The sequence below is a fragment of the Rana temporaria genome, chromosome 8 (genome assembly GCF_905171775.1).
Source record: "Rana temporaria chromosome 8, aRanTem1.1, whole genome shotgun sequence".
NCBI lineage: Eukaryota > Metazoa > Chordata > Amphibia > Anura > Ranidae > Rana > Rana temporaria.
In genome coordinates this window covers 73,758,227-73,773,705 of record NC_053496.1, presented here as the reverse complement: position 1 = coordinate 73,773,705, position 15,479 = coordinate 73,758,227, and the positions used below count along the sequence as shown (strand labels likewise).

The 15,479-nt window shown below is 43.7% G+C and overlaps 1 protein-coding gene across 4 annotated transcripts in view; it reads right to left on the bottom strand.

Moving 5' to 3' along the window:
* The window catches only part of FAM13C (family with sequence similarity 13 member C), a 250,535-nt gene that overhangs the window by 140,024 nt on the left and 95,032 nt on the right, over positions 1-15,479 (bottom strand). For all 4 annotated transcript variants that reach the window (XM_040362039.1, XM_040362041.1, XM_040362042.1 and 1 more), the window contains exon 4: positions 7,351-7,407. In XM_040362039.1, coding sequence (XP_040217973.1) covers positions 7,351-7,407 — 57 coding nt within the window. The remainder of the gene's footprint in view (positions 1-7,350; positions 7,408-15,479) is intronic.

Genomic DNA, 15,479 nt, shown 5'->3' with positions numbered 1-15,479 from the left:
AAGTCTTAACTAAGTGGTATTTGGTCCCCACCAGGATCTCCAAATTCTTGCCACAATACCCCCTTAATGCTTTTGCGGTTGCAACACTATAGGCACCCACCTTCATATTTGGTGTGAAAGCCCAGTTGTACAGGCCTTTTGGTCAGATATGTTTGACATTCTTACTAAACTTTTTGATTCTCCCATTATGCCAGATGCTTCTTTGACGCTCCTGAATTGGAAACCACATGACATAACTTACCGACAGTTCAAATTACTGCTTCCGGTCACCACTGCAACCAAATCATAGTGAGAGCCTGGAAAACAGCCTGTCTCTTTGTCCTTTCAGCTCAAAATAGGATCACACAAGCAATGATCCAAGCTAAAACTGAAGCTGTACTCTTAGATAGGGTAACCAAATATGAGGAACTCTGGGATCCATGGATGTCAAACTTCACCCCTCAACTTTGATGCTACGTTGTTGCTTCCTTAAATCAGTGATAGATACACATAGCATACACTCATCAACACCTCCTAGCGGACCCAGTCTCCTACCCACACACCCCGGGACATTTGTTTCTCGCCTGCCCCCTTTCCCCGAGGGACTCTTCCCCTTTTTCTTACTTCTCTCTCTCTTTTCCATTTATACTCTCAGTCTATGTTTCCCATTACCAACCACATGCCCTTTTTAGTTCTTCTGACGACCATAGTCGACACATATTGCTTACCTAACTCTTCATCCTAGTAGGCTTCTACACCACAAATGCCTATGCTTATAGTTCTACCCAGTTTAATTAATTATTCTCATGGGAGTGATCTCCCCCATCCTATTTACAGGCTTCATTGTCTCTGTATGCTTGTATATAAAAAAATAAAATAATAATTCGCCTACTGTTATTTCTGATAACTAGTCTGTGACAGGAAATCCTTTTGTCCAACCTGTTTTCGCCATGGATACTTTGTTATTACGACTATTGTCTACTTCTTTATTGATTGGCTGTATCTTATTATACAGTGGGTACGGACAGTATTCAGACCCCCTTACATTTTTCACTCTTTGTTATATTGCAGATACATTTTTTTTCCTCATTAATGTACACACAGCACCCCATATTGACAGAAAAACACAGAATTGTTGACATTTTTGCAGATTTATTTAAAAAAAGAGAAACAGAAATATCACATGGTCCTAAGTATTCAGACCCTTTGCTCCATATTTAGTAGAAGCACCCTGCTGATCTAATACAGCCATGAGTCTTTTTGGGAAAGATGCAACAAGTTTTTGACACCTGGATCTGGGGATCCTCTGCCATTCCTCCTTGCAGATCCTCTCCAGTTCTGTCAGGTTGGATGGTATACGTTGGTGGACAGCCATTTTTTAGGTCTCTCCAGAGAAGCTCAATTGGGTTTAGGTCAGGGCTCTGGCTGGGCCATTCAAGAACAGTCACGGAGTTGTTGTGAAGCCACTCCGTTATTTTAGCTGTGTGCTTAGGTTCATTGTCTTGTTGGAAGGTAAACCTTCGGCCCAGAGCACTCTGGAGAAGGTTTTTGCCCAGGATATCCCTGTACTTGGCCACATTCCTCTTTCCCTCGATTGCAACCAGTCGTCCTGTCCCTGCAGCTGAAAAACACCCCCACAGCATGATGCTGCCACCACCATGCTTCACTGTTGGGACTGTATTGGACAGGTGATGAGCAGTGCCTGGTTTTCTCCACACATACCGCTTAAAATTAAGGCCAAAAAGTTATATCTTGGTCTCATCAGACCAGAGAATCTTATTTCTCACCATCTTGGAGTCCTTTAGCTGTTCAGTCGGGCCACTCTGCCATAAACCCCCGACTGGTGGAGGGCTGCAGTAATGGTTGGCTTTCTACAACTTTCTCCCATCTCCCGACTGCATCTCTGGAGCTCAGCCACAGTGATCTTTGGGTTCTTCTTTACCTCTCTCACCAAGGCTCTTCTCCCCTGATAGCTCAGTTTGGCCGGACAGCCAGCTCTGGGAAGGGTTCTGGTCATCCCAAACGGTTTCCGTTTAAGGATTATGGAGGCCACTGTGCTCTTAGGAATCCTAAATGCAGCAGAAATTTTTTTGTAACCTTGGCCAGATCTGTGCCTTGCCACAATTCTGTCTCTGAGCTCTTCAGGCAGTTCCTTTGACCTCATGATTCTCATTTGCTCTGACATGCACGGTGAGCTGTAAGGTCTTATATAGACAGGTGTGTGGCTTTCCTAATCAAGTCCAATCAGTATAATCAAACACAGCTGGACTCAAATGAAGGCGTAGAACCATCTCAAGGAAAATCAGAAGAAATGGACAGCACCTGAGTAAAATATATGAGTGTCACAGCAAAGGGTCTGAATACTTAGGACCATGTGATATATTTTAGTTTTTCTTTTTTAATTAATCTGCAAAAATGTCAACAATTATGTGTTTTTCTGTCAATATGGGGTGCTGTGTTTACATTAATGAGGAAAAAATTAACTTAAAGTGGAGTTCCACCCAAAAGTGGAACTTCCGCTTAAACCACTCCTTGCCCCCTTACATGCCACATTTGGCATGTAATTTTTTTGGGGGGGGAAGTGGGGGCTTCAGTAGGAGTGGGACTTCCTGTCCCACTTCCTCCTTCCGCCCAGGGACCGCTTAGGCAATACGTCATATCGCCTACGGTGGCCCCTCACTGTAGGTAATCGCCTGGGACACGTGACAGGTCCCAGGCGATCGTCTGACCACTCACAGAGCCCAGCGTCGCTCGCACATGCACAGTGAGTGCCCGGCCGTGAAGCCGAAAGCTGTCACAGCCGGGTGCCCACACTAGGAATGAAGACACTGGCCAGGGAGGAGCGGAGCTCCGGGCGGCCCGTCGCTGGACTGTAGAGCAGGTGAGTGTCCGTTTATTAAAAGCCAGCAGCTACACTTTTTATAAAACTGCGGTCTTTTAATAAACATAAAAAAAGCCTGGAACTCCCCTTTAAAAGATTTTAGCAAATGGCTGCAATATAACAAAGTGTGAAAAACTTAAGGGGGTCTGAAAATTTTACGTACCCACTGTATATGCCTTATGACTCAAAAGTGACTTTTTGTATCCTTGATTTTCATCATCAATAAAATATTTGAACAAGAAGAACATCCAATAATCTAAATGATAGAACTGATTTCTAAGAAGATAAAAAAAAACTACTGATGCTCCTGTGATATAGAATAAATACACACAATTCCTGTCAGACTACTAAAGCAACCGTACGGTGGAATTTCAAGCATCCCCAAACTAACCAAATTAAAGCTATTTATAAGTCTATAAATACTGCTAATGTCCGCTTATTACTGCCATTATTACATTACATGGAAAACTGGTGCTGTCACAAACCCACTGCAAGGGGATGATCCCTATGACTTCAAAGTAATAATTTCTTTGGACCGAAGCCAATCGCACACTTGAGGAGCTGAAGTTTTGAAAGTTTAAAATAGTTTTAACAGAAATAGACATGACTTATTTTATGTTGTGTCACCAGCATTATACTGTCAGGCATGTTTTGAGAGCAACATTGAAAGTCACTATTTGCATAAGGTAAGGCACATTACCACACTATATAACCCTCATGACAACGCTCAAAGCTTGCCAATAGGTTACCTAGGCACTGAGCACTACACAGTTGCATGCAAGAGGTAGTGTCTGTGCACCATACATTACAATATATAAACCTTTCAAAACATTTTGAAGAATCCAGTAAGGCATTTGTTTACAGTGCAGTATAGAAAATAGAAATGTGAGCACTTTTTATGTTGATTTTTAATAAAGTTTTAAAAGGGTTTTATGCTATGCAAGCCTCTTCCATAGTTTTCCCTAATTATGGCTGAGGGGCTTTAGGATTCAGCTAAAATGCTAATTTTGACCAATTTAGAGATAAGTGGTCAAGTGAGTGCCTATCCTATGGGGTTTGCACCATATTGATGAATTCATGAAATTGGTGGAGGTCATAGAGGAGTCTTTGGAATCTGTTTAAACACATTTTGCACCTCCAAACACCGTTCCTTGGTTACACCCCCCTACCCACCTCGAGCATTATTCCTTGGTTACACCCCCTACCCACCTCCAAGCACCATTCATTGGTTTCACCCCCTACCCACCTCCGAGCATCATTCCTTGTGCCACCCCCTACCCACCTCCGAGCACCATTCCTTTTCTCCACCCCCTTACCCACCTCCGAGCACCATTCTTGGTTACACCCCCTACCCACCTCCGAGCACCATTCCTTGGTTCCACCCCCTACCCACCTCTGAGCAGCATTCCTTTTCCCCACCCCTACCCACCTCCGAGCACCATTCCTTGGTTCCACTCCCTACCCACCACCAAGCACCGTTCCTTGGTTCCACCCCCTACCCACCTCCGAGCACCATTACATACATTCAGAGCTGGAGGTGCCGAAACTGCGTTCCCCCGCATTCCTGCTGAAAAAAAGCCCTGTTATTGGGGATCATTGCAGCAGGTGTGCCTCCCTTCCTCTTCCTCGGCTACCCTTGACGTGGTTCCTTGCAAGCAAGCAATGTTGGGCTCTGCTGCACAGGTGGTCAGAATGATCTGAGAGAAGTCTTGGATGTTGTTTTTAATCTGTCTGGCTTCAAAATCCTGTTTCCTATTGACTGAAGGTAATTCTATTTTGTGTGAATGTACGAATATATGTCATGAAAGTCCTTTTGATACAAAGTACCTGTGAGTCATAATATCTTAAATCATATACTTCCTAATTTAGAGAACACAATCCCCCTGATAAAGACTACGATTTGTTTGATTGAAACGCATTGGGGCATTTTTTAACAGGATCAACATGAAAGGAAATTCTTGTATAAAGGTTATACATGCCTTATTTAGTGTTGTCCGGCTGTTAAGCTAACAAAAGGATTGTATGCAACCAGAGCTCATATTTTAAACCTTTGTTGATTTTAAAGCGGATGTCCGCTGAAAAAAAAATATTAAAAGCCAGCAGCTACAAATACTGCAGCTGCTGACTTTTAATACTAGGACACTTACCTGTCCTGGAGTCCAGCGCCGTCCGCAGCAGAGGACGAGCGATCGCTCGTCACTCTGCTGCCCCCTGCCATCCTCAGTGAGGGAACCAGGAAGTGAAGCGATCCGGCTTCACTGCCCGGTTCCCTACGGGGCATGCACGAGTCACGCTACGCCTGATGATTGGCTCCCGCTGTGTACTGGGAGCCGAATGTTCCCAGAACACAACGGGGGGCGGGAGGTGATGTCATGCCCGCAGTCTGCCCGAGACTGTGTGGCCGGAAGTGGGTGCAAATACCTGTCTTTAGACAGGTATCTGCACCCCCCTCCCCCCTGAAAGGTGTCAAATGTGACACCGGAGGGGAGGAGGGTTCTGATCAGCGGGAGTTCCACTTTAAGGTGGAGCTCCGCTTTAACTTTTGTCAAATAAAATTTTTAAACTGACATTTGTTTCATATGTTTTTGTTTTCTTGCATCCTTGGGAGAATTTGCGTCTTTTTTTTTTCTTCTTTTTTTGCATCACAGCTGCCCTTTACCACATGATCAGCTGTTCACTGTGTAAACGCCGGGTCTCAAACTGGCGTCCCTCCATCTGCCTGTGGGAGTAATGCTTGTAATACCTCATGGGACCTGTAGTTTCGCAACTGCTGGAGGGCCGCCAGTTTGAGACCCCTGGAACAGACTGTGTAAACAGCTGGTTATCAGCAGTACTTTCCTCACACGCTGTCAGCGTAAGAAGAGAGACGGTAACCGGCAATCCTGATAGGGGAACTTTTCACAGATAATCAGGGTACGCATTATCCGTGCAGCCTCATCAGTGCAGACTCATTAGTGCACAACAATGAAGGTAGAAGATGCACTTATTTGCAAAATTTTACAGCAAAAAAGAAAAAGAAACCCAGTGGTGATTAAATATCACCAAAAGAAAGCTCTGTCTCAAAAAAAATAAAAAGATTTCATATAAACACAGTGTTGAATGACTGCGCAATTGTCATTCAAAGTGTGATAGTGCTGAAAGCTGAAAATTGGCCTGGTATAAGTGCCCAGTGAGCAAGTGGTTAACATGTTGCATGCGATATCCATGATGGTACCATATTCCTCACAAATGTTATTGTTTTGATAGACTCCAGAACGTGGTGCTTATTTCCCCTTTCAAATTTTCATCTTGCCCCACACGGCTTCAAAATTCTAGTTGTGGGTGGCCCTGTTGGCACATTAAGGCTCGACAAAATGCAAATGAAAAAACTGAAGGAACCAGGTGAAAATTGTCAACCTAATAGTGACTGCATCATATCAGCCAGCAGTTTGGGTGGTGCAGCTGCCTGAATACAAAAGCAGTCAATGAAGATTCCTTCATCCACACTACTTAGCATTAATGGAGGAATTTGATTTTCTCTCCTTCAGCTTTCTGGCTTAAGGAGAGAAATCAAGCCATGCATTCCTAGCTTTAGCTAGGCATAAAAAGTGGTTACGGAAAGGAAAATAATAGAGGGAATAAAGCGAACACTTTTTACTCCCACCTGTAGAAAAGTGACATACATACGAAACCCCCCTTTACTAAATAATAATTAAAATGCTTTCCAACACTGACCTGCTGACTACATCAATGCTGGGTGAGACCTGGAACACAGTGGCTCTCCCACAAAACTCCTGCAGAGTACAGACCTTTAGCCCCTTGTGTTTTGTAGCACTAACCAAGAGGAAAAAAAAACGTGCCCAACGTCTTTGCATGTTCTGGTTTCAGATTCAGAATCAAAGAGTTTTATCTGTGATATCACTTCTGCTTACCCTAGCATTAAGTTGAGCAAAGTGAAGAAAATGATGTAATTTTGGTGCATTCCCAGCACTGGAAGTTGCATGTGTTAGGCCACCCAAACCCACACCCTACACCTGGGTACATGGTCTGGCAGTGGTGCTGGGGCCGGGCCTGGCAAGATGGAGGCAGCGGATCCTTTATGAGCAAGCTAGGTGCCCCAAAACCTTCATCCTTGCCTTACCTTAGAGCAGCCAGAGGGATATACTTCAGGGCCCCCTGCAGCCAAACTTAAGCATAGGAATTTTGTAAGGCTGTAAAGGCTACCTTTTTTAAACCACCTTAAAAAGCATACCTGCTAGGTAAGCCTTAAAATCTTTAAAAAGCAAACCCTGCAACTTTACCAGGGAAGCCAAAAATAAAAAAACATGGGCTGACAAGAATAATCTTCTAACATCCTATCCTGCCTGAAACAGGAAAACTGTGAGGTTAATCCTTTTAATCTTCCCTGGGTGTTTCCTGTCCTGTTCAGGAGGGAGAAGCAATCTCTTGCTTGACGGTTGTGGAGGATGGGGAAATGAGTGCCAGTGTTATATTAAAAAATAACATCTCACCTGAGCCTGGAACAGACAGTTTGGTCCTCATGCAAGGAGGGAGATTCACATTCGTTCCTTGAAAAAGAAAAGTAGAATGTTTCAGATATGCTATAAAATAAGCCAGTGACTATAAAATTTCCCTAAAGCCATTTTGAATTTTAGTTATGAATAGTGGTGAGGGCTTGGAACCCATCTAAGGTTTTTATTGTGGTCTGTGGTTCTTCTTTAGGGAGATTCACTCTACCATGTGTCCTGGAGACCATTGTCATTGGGTGAGGAAAAAGGTCAAAATGTGCTCATTAGAACAGTAATAGAAAGGTAATCTTCAATTAGGTAACGCACTTCATTTCATGCAGTCTCTACACAACAGACAGTCAAGAAAAACCTCCCCAACTCAGCATATAAAAGGTAAAAAAAAAACTGATGGGAGTTTTAAAAACTCTTCGTCAGCATTTTTTGTTTTGTAAAATTACGAGACTCAGAAAAAAAAATACATTAAGGTCTCTTTCACACAGGTTTGTCTGATCAGGTCCATCTGTCTCTCAGTTTTTTTAGGTGGACCTGATCGGACCCTCCAGTCTCTATGGAGCAGCGGATGTCAGCCAATACCCGCCACCGTCCAATCCAGTCCACCAAAAATAGATGGATGGTGGTCCTATCCCTCATTCGTCCAGCGGATCGTGGTGATCCTGTTTCCATCCGATTGCCCCATAGAGGAGAGCGGGACTGTGTGCGTGTCCACTCTGCATAGCGCAGCAGACACGGACCTGTCATTCATCTGCTCAGTGGGGATCAGCAGAGAGATCCCCCGCTAAGCAAGCAGATTCCGCTTAGCAGAGGTGCCCATGTGAAAGGTGCCTAACAAGTAACAGCATAAGACAATTTGGACTTAAAATGGATTTTAGTTTTGCCTGATCTAATAATTATTTTCACATCCCATTGTACCATTGTATTGTAACATTGTACCACCCCCCAATTGCTCCCCCCCCCCATGCTGCAAAGGCAGAAGCTCAAGAGTGAACACATGCCACAGTGGTTTGCTTAGTGGACAGAATTAAACCCCTTAGTCACATTGAGAGCACACTACCATGCACTAAATATGAACTATTCAAGTAAATGGAAACCACACTGCAACCACCCTACAACTGCTTGCAACGTATGTGGGCGCGGCATAGTAGTGCAGCATTTAGAAATATATATCACCTCCTCTTCACCTGTCAAACACCTCTGAAAAGCGATCATAAGATCGCATTTTAGATGAGCAGCAGTCCTTGCGGCAAGTGTAAATGAGACCTTACATGTCCAATTACTAAAATGCTGCATGTTAAGCATTCTTTTGTATTATATCCTTTACTTGAACACCAAAAAGGTAAAATATTTGAAAGTTTTCTGAAAGACTATGGTTAAAATTAGTAATAGTAGTTTGCTTTCTGTGTGACATGACTTCCTGTCCTCTAGAACCAACCAAGTAAGGGAAAAGCTCTCCAAAGTAAGGAAAACAGTAATTTCGACTTACTTGTAAATTCCTCATCTTGGAGTACAGTACAGCAGTGGTCATCAACCCTGTCCTGCAGGGCCCACTAACAGGCCAGGTTTTATGTATTACCTTGGGGAGATGCAGTCTAGAATACTGCAATCACTGAGGAGCAAATGATATCAGCTGTGATGTATTTCAGTTATCTTGCAAACCTGGCCTGTTAGTGGGCCCTGCAGGACAAGGTTGATGACCACTGCAGTACAGGACTTGTATTCATTGACCATGGGTTATGATGTGGCTACCTTTAGGGGATTGAACATTGACAAAAACATTTGCTAGAGCCGCCCCTAGAGCGTACCTATATAACCCCGCTCACTCTGTGATGCATCAGTTTTTAGCAAGAAATAAGGTGTGATCCAGGGACCTGTGACCTGTTCTATACTACCGTATTAATCGGTGTATACCGCGCACTTTTTTGCCCTGAAAATCAGGGCAAAATTGTAGGTGTGCGGTATACGCCGATACCCGCTTTCCCGCGCCGAGTTTGAATACTGCGCAGTACACTCGGGTATAGTCGGGCAGTCTCGGCTCCTTCCGCGCTCACGTCCTGGACGTCAGCGCGAGAGTTGCCGAGCCTGCCCGACAATACACGAGTGTACTGCACTCTGTATATGTCGGCACAGTATTCAAACTCGGCGCGGGAAACGAGCGGGGAGGACGCCGCAGAAGGACGCCGGACCCGACGAAGAGGACACACAAAGCTGCATACGGATGCCGGACCCGAAGAGGCCGCCGCACAAGACACCAAAACTAAGTAAAACATTTTTTTCCACAGGAATCCGCTGCAACTTTAGGGGTGCACACTATACCCCAATAAATACGGTATTTAAAAGGCAAGTGAAAATTATTTTTCTCCCACTCATACAGTACAGGACACATGGCTGGTATTCAGACCATGGAACATACTCAAGCAATACAAATGAGTGGTAGGCAGCAAAGTCAAAAGAAAAACTGCTGCCCATAGCAACCAAAAATCTTAAAATCCAGACTGTAAATATAAGAGTTTGAAATGGTTTTCCCCATAAATAAACAGTTTCCATACATCAACTCTTTTGCAATAACACCGATTCTACAATGGAGGTAGCTGCATATAGTCCAAAACGTGCAATAGATTCTCTGCTTCAGGGGCGAAGTGAAAGTGCAATGTATATATGGCTGCTGTAAATCTACAGTTAGAATTCTGACTCTAGTTGCTATAGAAACTGTCTATGTTAGTTGTGATATAACAAAGAAGGGAAGGCAGAAATAAGCCAGACACTGAAGATAGGCGTTTTTCATTAAAAAAACAATGTTTTGCATTAGGGTGTTTTGAGTAACAATTCAGGATCAGTGTATGTATCTGCAGGAAATTTTCTTTGTAAAAGTACTGTATCAATGTGCTAGACAGGATATTATGCTTTACTCAACGACATCATGTCCTTCTACCTGGATTGGCTTGCTTGCCACTCAAAGACCCAGCTTAGAGATATTCCTCAACAAAAAAACTAAATTGCTTAAAACAACATAATAAATTACTTTTTAGCAGAACCATCAAAGAGTTGGCCAATAGGCTGGTATGAAAACGCATCTGTTATTTTTGAGATACTGGGACTGGTTTACTAAAACTAGAGTGCAAAATTTGGTGCAGCTCTGCAGAGAAACCAATCCGCATCCTGATTTATTTTTTTGTAAAAGCTTAAAAGGAGAAGTATACGTTTTGTAACATGTTCCACCCCGGGGCATGGTGGGGTGGTGATGTCACAAGGGCTGGGGCCTCCGGATGACATCACTGGGTTGCCTATGCCCCATGGCTATATAAGTAATGGCACATGGCGGAACCCAGAATTACAGCGGGAGAGAAAACAATCGGAGGAAGGACAGAGGGAGAAGACAGCTGAGAGAGGAGATCTGGCAGAGGGCGAAGACATCGGCGCAGGGAGGAGAACCGGAGGAAGGTGTCATTAGTGGAGGGATAAGAACCGGTGGATGAAGACATTGCCGGAGGTAGAAGACGCCGGAGCTGCTTTAATAAATTAAATTACTGTCAAATACCTGTGTGCCGTTTTTATTTTTGACACTTTTTTTTTAGGTGAATGGGTAGGAAGGGATACAATGTACCCCATTCACATAGGGTGGGAGGGCAGGATCTTGGGGCCCCCTTGTTAAAGGGGGCTTCCAGATTACAATAAGCCCCCCGCAGACCCAACAACCACCGACTAGGGTTGTCGGGAAGAGGCCCTTGTCCACATCCACTAGTATGGATTTTGGGGGGGGGGGGGGGACACCATGCTGTGTTTTTTTTGCTGTGGGGGGATTCTCCTTAACTACTTGCCACCGTCGTTTTTACGGCGGCAGGTCAGCTCCCCTGCGCGAGAACCCGTAGCTCTACGTCGGCTCTCGCGCAGGCCACTAGGGGCGGGCGCACGCCCCCCGACTCCCATGCGCGTGCCCGGAGGGCACGATCGCCGCCAGGCACACGTCCGGGACTGTAAACACACAACTCCCGGTCCTGTCAGGGGGGGGGAAATGCTGATCCTCTGTTCATACAATGTATGAACAGAAGATCAGTGATTTCCCCTAGTGAGGCCATCCTCCTACAGTTAAAACACACCCAGGGAACCTACTTAACCCCTTCCCGACCCCCTATTGTTAACCCCTTTACTGCCCTTTACTTTTTATAGTAATCCAATGCATTTTTATAATTGCTGTCTGACACCCGATTTGTCGTGAGATAAGACATCGTCACTACTGTGCTGCTCACTGTTCTTGCCAGAAAGGAAACGGTACCGGTAAGCAGCTCTTACTTCAGCTACCCATCTACCAAGATTATGGTGATCAGATTTTTAAAATTAAATGCAGGGACATATTTTTTTTTTTTTTTTACTAGTAAACTAGTAACCACTTGTTAGTTGAATTATGGGCCAGATTCTCTAAGATTCTGCGTTGGCGTAGTGTAAGCCATTTACACCACGCCACCGCAACTTACTGGAGCAAGTGCCGTATTCTCCAAGCACTTGCTCCGTAATTTGCGGCGGCGTAGTGTAAATGGCCCGGCTTATGGCCGCGTAATTCAAAGGGGGCGGCTTGTATTCAAATTAAGCGCGCCCCCGCGCCGATCGAACTGCGCATGCGCCGGGCGGAAAAATAGCCCAGTGCGCATGCTCCAGCTCACGACGGAAAACGTCAATGACGCCGACGTGAGCGTCATTGACGTAAAGTCGTATTCGCGGACAACTTAGTAAAACGACGTAACCGACGGAAAAAGACGACGCTGACCCGACGCCATACTTAACATGGCATACGGCGGACTGGCGTAAGGTTACCCCTCATATAGCAGGGGTAACCTTACGCTTACGGAGACGACTACGCGACGCAAATTCGTTCGGGAATCGGCGTATCAGGCTCATTTGCATAGTCAAATGAGAACTGAACGTAAACGCCACCTAGCGGCCGGCGTCGCATTACATCTAAGATCCGACGGTGTAAGTGACTTACACCTGTCGGATCTTGGCCGTATCTATGCGAAAAGGATTCTAGGAATCACTCGCATAGAAACAGAGATACAACGGTGTTTCCTGAGATACACCGTCGTAACTCTTCTCAGAATCTGGCCCTATGTTCCTTCCTTTATATGCAATTTGCCAGAACAGCTTATGCAGAATAAGAGTATGGAAAACTACTGCTGTACCATGGGAGACAAGCTTTTCACTTGTTCAGATCTGCTAACTTACCACTTTACAAAAAGGATACACTGTACAGTTTAACTAGATTAAGATTTTCCTGCCATTAGCTTGTAAAACTTCCAAGGTGCAATGTGGCCAAGCCTGAAAAACTACTTGTTATTGCTATGCCTATTAGTAATGGAAAGGATACACTAGTAAATATATCCATCACTCCTTCCATGTATCCATAGTATAATGAATAAAATATAAAGATGTTCAAGAATACATGGTAGTTAAGTGACCTATTTTTAACTTTCTTGTGATTTTTGTTAAATGTAATAGGGCTGTGAGGCCATACTGTATGTACAGAAACTAAGCTCAGACCATTTTTCCTTTGCTTTTTGTCCCAAAAACATGAAAGCAAGAAAAAAATCTCTGTATTGACACATCACTGAAAATGCCCTAATCCACACGATCGGATTTCCGATGGAATAAAATCCGATGGAATTTTCTGTCGGAATTCCGATGAAGCTGACTTTCATCAGTCTTGCATACACACTATCAGACTAAATTCCGACCGTCCAAAAGGCGGTGACGTAAAACACTACGACGAGCTGAGAAAAATTAAGTTCAATGCTTCCGAGCATGCGTCGACTTGATTCTGAGCAGACGGAATTCCACACATATCTATCAGATATCTATCAGAATTTCCCCATCGGATTTTTTTTCCATCGGAAGAATTTAAAACATGTTCTATTTTTTTACACTGATAGAAAAAAGTCAGATGGCGCCCACACACAATCGTTTTTTCTGATGAAAAAAGTCCATCGTGTATACACAGCATTAGTAGGTAAATTTTGCCTCCAATTTTGGCTTCTTTCAACTTTGATGTTCCTTCAGCTTTTATTCCAACAACAACTATTACCAGAACAGGAAGGAAGGAAGAATTTTCTCAAGAGCGACAAAGCAATAAAAGTATGCCGATTGATAAGATCTTCTCAAAAGATAGCATTGCAAGGAATGCCCTGTCAGGATTTATGCCCTGCACACAGGAGCGGAATTTCCGTCGGAAAAAAGTTGGATGGTTTGGTACTCTACATCTACAGTCCAAAGTTCATTCCTTTGATTCAGGATAAAAAGTAACATGCACACATACATACAGACACATGCTTACACACACATACACACATACAGACAGACACTCACATGTGCACACACACTCAGACACATGTATAAAGCCATTTTAAAATGAATCTAGCTTCTAGCTCAGTACCTTTCCAGATTCCTCATTCAGCCGGGTACTGCACTCTAGGGGGAAGCAGAGAGCACAGCACACTCCTCTGCACTTTACTTTCACTTTTGAAGCTGACAGAGCTTCTCACAGTCTTCTCTCCACTGACCCCGCGGCACACCTGAGAACCTCTGACGGCACACCAGTGTGCCGCGGCACACTGGTTGAGAAAGGCTGCCTTAGAGGCTTGCATTACTCACATTTTTTTTATAGAATGCATTTTAACATGTGACATAACATGCAGCCTGCGCATTAACACACTGCAATGGAATGATTAGGTGGGTACAGGCCCTAAAGAAGTGCTGGAAAATAGGGTACAGAATTTGCCCAAACTCTCAAAAACAAAGCTAGGCGATTAGCAGAACCCATACAACGAATGTACAACACATTACTGCTTTATGGACCAGTGAAAGATTCTAATTAAAAAAAAAAAAATGTTTTAGTATCTTTCAATCCCTATGTAAGAAAAAGTTAAAAGTTTGGCTGCAGTAGGAAGGATCAAAAATGTAACCATTCATTGCCGTCTGGGTCCCTGCTGGGAGATTCATAATCCCTCTTCTCATGACAGCTCTCCAAGAAGCGATATCCCTTCACTTCAGAGAGATTTTCACTCATTCTTCAGGCCTTCCTTGTAAGAGAAAATCTCTCCAAAAATGACAGTTTACATGCTACTGCGATTATTAATGTTTTGATGCCAAGCTCACCCATGTATGTGGCATCACAGAAGTGGGCCCTCTTCTGAAATGCAAAATATATGTGCTTCTTATCTTTCTTCCTGCACAGAGACTGAGCTGTCACCGACAGCTCCTTGTCTCATACTAAGTATTAGGAGCCAGGACACATGATCATTCCAATATCCTGTGATTTGCTATCACAGTGATCACCCAGTAAAACCCATCCCTGTACTCTCTCCTCTGAATGATGTAAGGTGTGCATTTTAGCTGGTTCTCATAGAGAAAAGAGCAGTGCAAAAAAAAAAAAAACTGCATAAAAAACCCAGGCTCAGCTTTTCAGTGCTGTCTTGCTTTGAATGATAATTACTGCAACACTGTACCCATATGACTTTTGTATCTTTTTTTTTTTTACACAAATAGATCTTGGTATTTAATAATTGTGAAGACTCTCAGAAGTTAGAGTTAGGCCTCTTGCACACTGCAGCTTGAAAAAGCTCACTACAGTTTTTTACTGATCTAAAATACAGGCAATTATGGATGTGCTTATGCACACAGACACGTAAACGAGCGCTGTGCAATACCAGTAAAAGAGAAGAAATAGAAAAATTTGCTTTTTGGTCAGTAATTTATGCCTCATGCATGCAAATGGACATTTACATATTGTGCAGAAAAATAATGCATATGCGCAAAAATGTGCGTTGATACACGCATATACAAAAAAGTCTGAAAAAGTAGCTAAAACAAGTGTATCATGTGCAAGAGGCCTTACTACTACAGAAAGCGGGAGCCTTGATGGGGCCTGTAGCTTACGCATGCATTTTCAAATGTGTGCAGACTAAACCCCTGTTCTTAAAGTGGTTGTAAACCCACTGTTGCAACTTGCACCTACAGGTAAGCCTAGATTAAGGCTTACCTGTAGGTGCAAGAAATATCTCCTTAACCTACATGGTTAAAAAAATATTTTCACAAAAACGGGCGCACTGAGTGGTGCCGTTTTTGTGAAT